The 11,981-nt window shown below is 42.5% G+C and overlaps 1 protein-coding gene across 1 annotated transcript in view; it reads left to right on the plus strand.

Annotated features, from left to right (window-relative positions):
- The first annotated feature begins 2,732 nt into the window (after window positions 1–2,732).
- Window positions 2,733–11,981, plus strand: part of TMC2 (transmembrane channel like 2) — a 62,694-nt gene continuing 53,445 nt past the window's right edge. Inside the window, exons 1-3 of the mRNA XM_060247720.1 lie at window positions 2,733–2,775; window positions 3,098–3,145; window positions 5,466–5,799. Of these exons, the coding sequence (XP_060103703.1) occupies window positions 2,733–2,775; window positions 3,098–3,145; window positions 5,466–5,799 (425 nt within the window). The remainder of the gene's footprint in view (window positions 2,776–3,097; window positions 3,146–5,465; window positions 5,800–11,981) is intronic.

Genomic DNA, 11,981 nt, shown 5'->3' on the forward strand with positions numbered 1-11,981 from the left:
CAGCTGAGCAGGCTGTGAGGAGGAGGTCACAAACTGAAACTGAACAATGCCGCACAATCTTTGCCAACAGTGCAGCCCACGAGGTACACTGGTCCAAGTCCAACTCTGGCTAACAGCAGCATCAGTTGCCAGGGGCGGAGAGGGAGCACGAAAAAGAGGCCCACTGCCTTGGCCAGAAGGCACTACTTTTGCATTGGGGCTGGGAGGACCAAGTTAAGCATTGGTGCAAGCTCTTCTGTGCTTTGTGTTGCATGAGAAATGTAGATCCAGAGAATCCTTGGAGTTGTGGAAGGGGGGAAGTGGTAGCAGACTAGTTGTATTGTGGTACAAGGCCATGTTGGGGAGGACTGGGGGAATATAAGTGGCTGCTAAGTCAGTAGATGAGTGAGCAGTGAGGGTAGTTATGGGGGGCTCACTGGAGGCAGTAGGCTGATGGGTGCCTTATTTTGGAAATGGGAACTGCAGGGGGAGGCTAGGGGACTTGTCTGAGGTGTGGGAGGTTCTGATGAGGGGACCCATGGGTTTTGGGATGAGACCCACTTATGTCAGGCCAATCATCTGATGTTTCTGGAAAGCTCACAGCAGGCCATAAAAACAGCAACTCCCCTTGACTTTTTAATCTCGATCTCAGAGATGTAATGACTCTGGAATGGCAGAAGGTGAATAAGGAGAACGACAACAACCCAACCTAGCTTTGTATGAATGCGCACTATTGGGGTTCACCATCTAAATTCTGGTATTTCTTTTCTGAAAACAAAACTGGGCAGATGTCATAGTCAGCAAATCTATATGTGTATAATGTAGATGGAATCTGCTTTCATGAGAAAGGTGGACTATAAACATATGTACATAAAAGCATACATTGCTTGTGTAGATTTTATCATACCTGAAAGTCATAAAAGTGTACATTTGTTGCCTGGGCTACCCAGCTCAGGGAGCAGTTTCAAGTATTGTGTTTTTCATTTTCCCAATTCATCTGTTTTTGAAAATTGGTTATCAGTGTGGGGGGGGAGAAGTTAGCCTTGTCTAGGGTGCCAGTCTAGAGCTGGTCCTGTGTCCCTGTCTTTGATCATCCAAAAAGGCTATGCTGAGAATCATAAGGCTTGTATATACAAACACTATGGGATGGAGGCTGTAGAATGGAGGGAAATTGGGTGAGATTGAGAGAAAAAGTTGGCTTGATCCAACCCAGTAAAATGCTTGAAGGGGTAACAGGGAGAAATGGAGATGGGGGAATAACTTCCCTTCATCTGCTTACTAAATTTTAATTGAGCAACACTTAACCTTCTATGTACTTAAAATATTATTGACCAGCTGAATAACCCATGCTACACAGTGCCCCATTCGCTCTCCCCTTGCTTACGCCTCCCGCCTCCTATCTTCCCTCTTGACCAGCCTGAACAGATTCAGTTAAGCATTTTTCATTTGCATATATCTGGATCTTGTCAGAATTCTCGTGGGGCACAAGCACGCTTTTGGAACATGAAACCATTTGGTATGGTCTGCAGTCACAGGATGTGACCGCTTTGCAGACTCCATGAGAAACCCTAAGCTCCATGGGCTGCCAATAGGAATGGGCATGAACTGGGAAATGGTGGTTCATTGTTTTGATTGCATGAGCCAAATTAACCATGAACTTACATGAACCACCATTTTCTGGAACTGGTTCATGGTTCATTTGGTTTGGGAGGTGGAAGAACAGCCCCCCTGTGAGAGAGACACCAAACTTACAGAGAGTCTTCAGGAGGCTCTACTCCACCTACTGGATTTGAGAAGTCTAAGTTATAGCCCCCACCCAAAGCAGGTGCCCCCAGGAAAGCTCCATTTCAGGTTTGGCCCCTGTGTTTGGCTCCCAGAGCTGCCAATCAAGCTATGGACAACTGCTTTGGGTGTTTCTAGGGCTCTTCGCAAGTCCACCCCCAGTATTGCCTATGAATTGACTGAATCGGTGCCAGGCTATTTGGAGAATAAACCGCAAAAATGTACCACCCGAAAGGTTTGTTTTTGGATTTGGGAATGACATGATTAAATGGACCAGTTCAAAATGAACCATGAACTGGCTTGGATCATGCTCAAACCATGGTTCATTTTTTGGTTCATGCCCATCCCTAGCGGCCAACCTTCATTAATGATCCTGCACCTGCCCTTGTAGAAAGGCAGATGTGAAAGAAACCAAAGCTGAGTCTGACAGCTAACAACTGAAACCTTCTAAAGTCAAAAAAGGACTGAGAACAAACTTCCCAATATGTAAAGACGAGAGAGAGGGCAATGGTGTTTGCCCTAACTAGTTATCCTAGCTAGAAATAAAGCAAGTGGCTCTACCTGGAATGGAAAGTACTTGCATCTTCCTTTCAGATTATACTACCAAGCACTCTCCAATGGGCTTTCCTTCATGTTTAAATAATGTCATGCAACGTAATGCCACAGGTGCTTTCCGCGCTGAAAAAGGATCAGAGTAGAAAGTGGCTGGATTGGATTGGTACTGCGAATCTCCTCTAAGCATCAAGCCCATAAACTGAAGTGCCTGTGTAACACAAGAACTGTGTCAGAGAAAACTAGTCAGTGTAGGTTCATTAATGGCTTGCTATGTATATACCAGTATGTAGCCAAGGAAAACACAAGGAAAGATGTGTGGTCCACATATAATTGGTGGGTAATGTACTATAATTGGTGGATAAAGTCCTTGATCAAGAGTACAGATTGCAAATAGAAAAGAGGAGAAAATAGCCACCATGAAGAAGAAGAAATGTGAACTGCAGGTCATCATGGAAAATGGTTCGTATAGATTTACTGATATTTAGCTGCTGTTCCTTATATTTTGCATCTTGGGGGCAATAAAATGCCTCTGATACAGATACAATGTTCAAATTGTATGTACTTGGTATGACTTTGTACAGAGAACACTGTTAGTTTACCCACTGCTACAGATGTCAAAGCAATACAAAATAGAGATGTACGCACTTTTAAAAAAAGTATTTAGCTCTCTCTAGCTGAAGTCATGAAAAGGAAGCTGTATTCTTTCCCCTCTAAGAGTAATCTGTTGTATGTTAAAGTACCGACAATAAATGTGATCACTCCGTTTGCTTTTGTCTTGCAGTTGGGATGGAGATTGATGGACAAGTTCAAAGTGACTCAGCCAGCGAAGGTAAAGGAAAGATTAACAGCCGCTGTCTTTGGAAAGACACTGTTAAAGAAGAATTTATTTTTCTTGAGAATTACATGCAGTGCATATAAATGAATACATGCTGGCAGCAAACTAAGCAAATAGATTCAGGTGGGTAGCCTTGTCGGTACAAAGCAACAGAATAAAGTCTGAGTCCAGTGGCACCTTTAGGACTAACAAACTAATGCCCCACAGCACTGACAATCTCATTGGATAAATACAGATAATCAGACGTGCATCTTAGATTTTTATGGTTGGAAAATGTATGAATTGTTTTTATTGTATATTCTGTTTTTTAAATATTTTAAGTGGTTTTTAACTGTTGTTAGCCACCCTGAGCCCATAAGGGGAGGGTGGAATAAATTTGATAAAATCAATAAATAAATGTTGAGTATAAGCTTTTGTGTGCATGCACACTTCTTCAGATTTGAAGAAGTGTGCATGCACACGAAAGCTTATACCCAGAATTTGTTGGTCCAAAAGGTACCACTGGACTCAAACTTTGTTAAGCAATCTAAGCAGTTATTCAACAACTGGCAGAGTTTGGGGTACTTGGTTTAAGAAAAAGTTTGACTTTCATATAGAGGTCAACCTTTGTCCAGCTGATTTGTGGAATACTTTGGTATGGGATAAGGCAAGTGGTATTGACTATCAATGAGTTTAGGACCATGTGGCTCTGCTTAGGATAGTGACTGTAAGAATCACAGGGGTGGCAAGGACCTAGCAGATCCTTTAATTCAGCCACCAGACCTGAAAAAGTATGTCCTGAAACCTAATGCAATCCTGCTAGATATCTGTTCAGCCTGATGTTACTCTAAAGATGAACCAAACAAGGTAACTAATTCCAATTAATTCCTCTGGCATTTAAGAAGGATTTAACATCTATTTGCTATAGTATCTGTAAACTGTTAAATTCATACTAATGGGTAACTATGGAAATAGAACTGCACAGTGGGTTACATCCAACTGCACAGTTTCAAAGGATGAATGGCAATTTCCATCATTTCCTCCACCAACTGCAGACTCCCACTTTGCCCGGATGCAGATCCTGAGGGCCTGTTCACCCCCAAGACCAGAATTGTGTGTGGGGGGGGGGGGGTCCATGAGCCACAGTGGTAGAGCTAAGCATGAAACTCCCACTACACAAAAAGCCTGTGGATGGTTGCTTACACCTCACTTTGAAGGTCAACATTTCAGGGGAAATGTTCAAAAATGCTAAATTCATGTATTTACATTAAAATCTACTGTCCAGCATCTTAACTACCAAGCAAAAACTATATTGCTCTTCTGGAGTACCTGAATGGCTCTGAGAGCCTCAAAACAGAATGTTTCAGCTGAGGATACACTGTCAGAAATTTCATAAATACATCTTTGAAAGTTTTGTTGTGCATCTTTGAAAGTTTTGTGCCTGTGTGTGTTTCTCAGTGTTGGGAGTTGATATCACTGGTTCTTAAGAGAGATTTTGTATTATAATTGACTAATTCAATATCAATTCAATTTATTTCTTACAATCTACGACCAGCAAAGATCATTATACACACCGCTCAGAGTTTTAAAAGTGGTCCATCAGTTAAATGAGATATAAAAACAAATTAAAACAGTTAAGAAACTAGAGTATAAAAAAAAATCTGTACGAACTTTACAGGCAGCAGCAAAAAACCTTGCACAAGAAGCTGTAGTCTGCACATTAATCCCCATGAGAAGCATCCTTAGATTAATTCAATAATCATTATTAAATTGTCTGCTATTATATTTATGAAATTTCTGATGGTGTATCTTCAGCTGAAACATCCTGTTTTGAGGCTTTTATGCTTTGAGTTCCCTTATCTAGTTTAATCCTGAGAGCCAGCATGGTGTAGTGGTTAAGAGCAGTGGACTCTCATCTGGAGAGCCAGGTTAGATTCCCCACTCCTCCTCCATATGAAGCCTGCTGGGCGACCTAGGGCCAGTCACAGATCTTTCAGAATTCTCTTGGCCCCGCCTACCTCTCAAGGAGTCTGCTAGGAGAAAAGAAGGGAAGAAGGCGGCAAACCACTTTGAGACTCTTTAAGGTAGAGGAAAGGGGGGGGTATAAAAACCAACTTTTCTTCTTCTTCAAGACAACTGTTATGACACATGCCCAGGTCTCACAGATATACTTTTGTACTACTCAGTTAACATCTGATCTTCATTACAATAATTGGAAGTACTCACATAGATGTCCAAAAATCAGTTGTATTTGTCTGATGACAGACAATTGTTTATTACAATGAAATCAATGTCGTGTTTTATTTAAAACAAAAATGGTTTCCCTCGAGGACAGATGAGGAAGAGAAGGAAGAAAAGCCAGCCAAAAGGAGGAATAGAAAGGAAACAACCAGGGCAAAGAAAAAACAAAACAATGAAAAAGAAGTCAATAATGAAAGTGAAGAAGAGGATGAAGAGAGTACCAGGTGGACAAGGGCCAATAGAAAGAATGTTCAGAAAACAGATGATCCCATTGGAGACAGTGATGCTGAGGAAGGAGCGAGAGGCAAGCGAAGGGGAGGCAGGAGATGTTCCAGCAAAGACCAAAAGGATGCTGAAAACAAGGACAAGCAATCAACCACAAAGGCAACAAGGAAGGATAAGAAAAAGAAGACACACACTGGAGAGGGGTAAGGGATTTTTTTTAGCAGGCTCCAGGCACAATGACCTGCCAAGATACATTTGGTAATCAGGTCCCAATAGCTATCATCAGCAAAATATATTCTTCTGTCAGTCCTGAATGCCATCCACACATTTTCAATGACCTCAACAAAATCATCAGATCCTTTCTTGGGCACCACATTGCTGACAGAAACAGTAATTTAAATGCACACATGCCCTTCATGAGGGATAAAAGGAGTGTCAATTTTTACTAAGGGACCAAGTTTCTGAAAGGTCCTGTAACATAACCATGCATTCCATGTCATGTGTTTAGGGCAAAGGTTTTACAGGTAAGGGAAGGCTCATGGGGTGTTTTAAGTCCCCAGATGCACAAATGTAGTTTGACATAGGCAGTAATTTGTTCTTCTTGTTAAAAAAAAAAAACCCAGCTACTTTTAAATTTTCCCAATCTAGATCTGAGCAATTTGTGAAAAGTGAAAGGGAATAAAAAGCAGAAGAGCTGAAAAACCAGTAAAAACTTTGTTAATTCTCTGTAGCTCTTCAGAGCCCTTGTATGTTACCTAGAAATTCCTTGTTAAATCTAGCAAAGCAGGGGTGTCAAACTCATTTGTTATGAGGGCCGGATCTAACATAAATGAAACCTTGTTGGGCTGGGCCATGTGTGTCATAAAATGCAATGCCAGGTAGCAGAGATATAAACTTTATAAAGGACACAAACACAATTAAAGATTTTTTAAAAAAACTTAAAATGAAACATGTTTAAAACATTAGCACTTGTTGGCCTTAAAGGTGCTTTCTTTGTATCTCTGCCATCTGATCAAGAGAACTGGGCAAAGGAAGCTCTAGCTCTTTCCTTCCTTTTCCAGGGGACCAGGAGGGGGAGAGGCCTAAGTCAACAGAAGGAAGACAGGCTTGGCTCAGTAGCTCTGCGTGTGATTGAGAGAGCCTGGCAGAGCAAGCTGTGATGCAGAAGGAAGCAAGAGAGAGGGAGAAGGAAGCAGACAACATCCAGTTGCTCAGTGGGCTGATAGGAGCCTTCTGGGGGCCTGATTCAGCCCCCAGACCACATGTTTGACACCCCTGTAAAAAATCCAGTAGCACTATTTTGCAAAAACAGGCTAACACAGCTACTTCTCTGGATCGTGCTGAATCTTCCTCTTTTGTCTGTCTCTCTCCCGTGAAGGACCTGTCATTGAGCACCTTGTAACAACCAATAATGGACTTTCCTACTCCAGTAGCTTCCAGCATCCCTGAGAAACAATGTGAACATCTGTTATGTTTTAATGTTTTAAAAGTTTTTAATGCAAACTGCTTTGAGAATATTTCTGTAGAAAAGTAGCATATAAATGTTGTAACAAAAAACATTTTTAAAAAGTGCAACCTATTCTGCTCACAGCATACAGGAGCCCAGAGGTACATCTGATTTGTTTGTTTGGAGGTACCAAGTGGTGATATTTGTTGCAGAAAATACATTTTTAATGTGATTTGTATGTTTTTAAACTATAAATGTTTATATTTTGTAAGCTGCCTTGTGCATTGAGAAAAAGTGAGACACAAAGGGCTTTTTTGTGCAGGAATGCCCAGGAACACAGTTCCGTCTGGCTTGGCCTCAGGGGTGTGGCCTAACATGCAAATGATTCCTGCTGGGCTTTTTCTGCCAAAAAAAAAAAAAGGCCCTGGAGAAATATACACATTTTAAGTAACTAAGGAACCTTAGCTGTGGGTATAGGACTCCTCTCTGTTCTCCCACCTGCAGAAATGAGTTGGTAACCACAGACAGGGCTTTTCCAATCGTGGCACCTTCTCTTCGGAATGCCCATCCATCTTGAGCACACACGGTGTCTGCCTTACTACCCTATAGGTGCCGGGTAGGATTGCCAAATCCAAAACATTTTTTTTTAACCCAGGATTATAAAAAGTTCCATCTTTTAAAGCTGCTTTTATGGTCTGCTTCTAGCCTGAATTCCAGAGGGTTTTTTTAATATCACTTTTTGCTGTGGAATGTTTTTATTCATATGCTTTATCATTTTGATGTATCATTTGTAGTTTGTGAGCTGCCTCAAGAAAGTTTCTGGTGCATATAAATTTTCTAAGCAAACAGGTCCAGTCAATTCCTAAGAGGCCTACTGGGAACCTCACATAATCTGCCCTGAGATTCCTATGATAGAAGAATGGTAGGAAGCAAACAAATACTTGCAGGAGTATCTGGCTTCAGGAAGCACTTAGGGAATTGCTACCTGTTTGGATAAGGTTACATCATAACCAGCACTTTGGGTAGCATTACACATTAAGTTTCCCTACAGACAGAAAGTCTCTGTAGAGGAACGTTTACAGAAAACACAGGATAGCCTACCCAAAACGACACTCTCTCTCATGTTCCCACATCTCTCATTCTAAGTGTAGCTTGTCTGTCTGTGTCCTGATATCATGACACAGAGCATTTCCCTATCTGCCATTCACAAAAACACACAGCACAATTACATCAATACACAAAGCAAACTGAACTAAAACAGATATGTAAAACACTAAATTTTCAGGTCTGTGAGAGAGGCGGCGGGGGGAGGAATTGCCCTGGAAAAGGGTCCCTCCCCCTGGCCTGCCCACCCAAGAAGCAGTGCAAAAGAACAGCGGCAGCACAATATGTATTTTTGTATTTCACCCAAGAAGCAGGGCAAGCTACATGTTTGCCAAACCCCTAGAGCCACCTCAGGCTAGGGTTGCCAGCCTCCACGTGGGGCTACAGAGATCAGTTCCCCTGGAGGAAATGACCTCTTTGGGAAGTGGACACTAAGGCATTATACCCCAATGAAATCCCTTCCCTCTCCAAACCCTGCCATCCCCATCGGGATCTCTCACTACCATGCCCCAGCCCTGATCAGCTGACCAGCAGAGGAACTTACCAGGACCAGTAGGGTGGCCCAGGCTACATCACTGGTGATGTGACCACGTCACTTCTGTAGTGTAGTGGAAGTGATGGCATCACATTGGCAATGGGACAGTGACGCTCTGGTATTGGGTCAAAAACTTTATGGTAGGCCCTGATCTGGATAGCCCAGGCAAGTCTAATCTTGTCAGATCTTGAAAGTTAAGCAGAGCTGACCCTCGCAAGTATTTGGGAGACCTCCAAAGAATACCAGGAGGCGGAGGCAGAGACAGGCTATCAAGCCACTTCTCTGAATGTACTCCACACCCCAACAGGAGTCTCGCGAGGTTGTCATGACTTCCAGGCATGGGCATACACACAAATGTGCACACACAAAATGCAAAAAATACTCCACAAAATCCTCTATAGTAGAAGCCATTTTTATAATAGAATTTTTGCCCAAATATCAGAGCGTTGCTATGATGGCACTATGTGTATACACTGGAAGTGATGTTGCTCCAATACCAGAGCATTGTCCTGATGGAACTATGTGAGACATCACTTTCTGTACATGCTGGAAATGATATTGCCACATTGCCAGTGCCATAGCCTGGGCCTTCCACCCACTCCTGGTTAAGTCCCCTCCCACCTCCTGCCGATTGCCAGGAGGGACCTGGCCACCTTACCTCCCCCCCCAAATCCCTAGAGGTTTCCCAACTCAGAGTGGACAATTTTTTTAACCCTCAAAGTCTGAACAATAGGCATGTTTGCTGACTGAACAAAAGCGTCTAAAAGAACAGTGAGGCCAACATTCACTTTATCAAAAGCACCTTAGAAAATTATTGCCTGTTCTCCAGAAGTGGATTGCCTGAGATGGTAAAATGGGCTACAGCATTTTAGGGTACAGGTGGGGGTGGTCACTTTTTATCCTTCCCCCTACAAATAAAAGATTGCACATCAAGGGCACATGTTAACACATGTTATACTAGCTTTTCACAAGTATTTATGTAAGGAGTCCTTTGAAAATGCCCTCTCTGCTCTGAAGTGGCACAGCCCATCCTACAGCCATAGCTGCACATTGTAGACCAAGCTGTAGCAACTGTAGGATAAGAAGATAATGCCTCATGAAAACAGGAGGCTGGCAAATATATTAAAGATTTCAGGTTTTCACGGCTGGTAACATCATTAGGGTTTGTAGAATCTTTCGGGATCAAGTGCTGTGTTCTACTGGAGAAAGTTTTCCTTCCAGACGCCCTGGCTCCACTCAATGCACAGCAGCCAAGAAGGTCTGAACGCCTGCTCCGGCTGCAACGCCACTGAGGATGTTCTCCACAGCTGAGAACGAAACATCTGGAAGGAAAACTTTCTCCAGTAGAACACGGCACTTGATCCCGAAAGATTCTACAAACCCTAATGGCAAATATATTATTTATTTATTTATTACTTCAAATTTCTATTCCGCCCTCTCCGCAAGTGGACTCAGGGCAGCTGACAACATTCATATTCACAAGTTAAAACCAATAAAACATAATTACAATTTAAGATTTTAAAAACATTTCATGGTGCTGTATCACTACAACATAAGCAAGTTCTTCTTTTCTGACGGTGATCACCTAGTACTCTATATGATGTCGGATGGCAGTTCTCTCCTGGTTAGATATCAAAGGCCTATCAGAACAGGCCCTGTGAAAGGTGGAAAGATCCTGCAGGGTCCTTATGGCCTCCAGGAGAGCATTCCACAATTCTGGTGCTGTTACCAAGAAGGCCCTAGCTCGCGTCGAACATAACCTAGCCTCCTTTGGTCCAGGGATGGACAATAGATTTTTTGCCCCTGAATGCAGTGCTCTCTGGGGAACATGTGGAGAAAGGCGGTCCTGCAGATAGACAGGCCCCTGACCATAAAGGGCTTTAAAGGTCAATACCAACACCTTGAAATGGACTCGGAACACAATAGGTAGTCAGTGCAGCTCTTTCAGCACTGGCCGAATGTGCTCCCATCGGGGGAGCCCCATTAACAGCCGTGCCACAGCATTCCATTAACAGCCGTGCCGCAGCGTTCTGCACAGCTGTAGTTTCTGAGTCAGCGTCAAGGGTAGCCCCATGTAGAGAGCATTACAGTGATCTATTCTTGAGGTGACCATGGCATGGATCACCATTGCTAAGTCATCATGCTCCAGGAAAGGGGCCAACTGCTGCACCTGCCGAAGATGAAAAAAGGTGGATCTAGTAGTGGATGCTACCTGGGCCTCCATTGTAAGAGAGGACTCAAGGAGCACACCCAACCTCTTGACCTTAAGAGGCCGGTATTAGTGATAACCCGTCAAGAGCCGGCTGTTGGGATTACAAATGGAAAAATTTCCAAAAGAAGATAGAACTGTAATTTGGTACTTGCTTTCAGCTGCTAGGACATTATATGCGCAGTTGTGGACGCAAGAAAAAATACCAGAGAAATGGGATTGGATTATAAAAGTTGTGAAATGGACAAATTAACAAGAATATTAAGAGACTATGATTTAGAAGTTTTTAAGATGGAGTGGAAAAAGTTCAAAAGATATGTAGAAAAAGAGTGGAAAATAAAAGGACATTGGACAATTTTTGATAATGACTAAGTTTTAGAAAGAAGAAGAATATAAATTTTTGTTTTAATAGTTAAGGGTACCTTTAAATATTAGCATTTTAAGTAAATAACACCAGCGGGGGTCAAGTAACGGAGGGAGGAGTGGGTAGAAAGTAATATATGGGATAGATAAAAGAAGTTATTAAGATGTAAGAAATATATTACCATATGTTACCAATAAAATTGTTTTAACCTGAAGAGCCGGCAGACGGATCCGCCCCCGCCCCCCCGGACCACCCTGGCTCAGGTAGAGAACCTCCATCTTCATCAGATAAGTTTTACACAATATAGTCTGCCTTTTCAAGGCCACTTATACCTGATCACAATTAAAACATTTTAAACCAATAAATATTTACACCACAATAAAAACAATACAGTACATATAACAACAAATTCAGGCAGCAAAAGTAAAGGAGGAGACATATACAGCTTTCCCAGTAGAGAGAACAAAATCAGGGCAACATCCAGTCCTTCTACCAGGAGCCATACCAGTGGAATTTTTCATAAATGATCTGGAGTCAGATAGAACTGCAACATTTGCAAATAACAAGAAATTATATGTAGGCAGAGAGGGCATTTGAAGCGGAAGGCCGAATTATTTTCCTTCCTGATGCCTTTCCAAAGTAACAGCAACCCTAGACAGATCTCGCACTACGCTTGTTCTGGGTGGAGAGTCCTTTTGCTACCGGGGCTTCTCTCCGTTTTTGCAC

The sequence above is a fragment of the Heteronotia binoei genome, chromosome 10 (genome assembly GCF_032191835.1).
Source record: "Heteronotia binoei isolate CCM8104 ecotype False Entrance Well chromosome 10, APGP_CSIRO_Hbin_v1, whole genome shotgun sequence".
Taxonomy (NCBI): domain Eukaryota; kingdom Metazoa; phylum Chordata; class Lepidosauria; order Squamata; family Gekkonidae; genus Heteronotia; species Heteronotia binoei.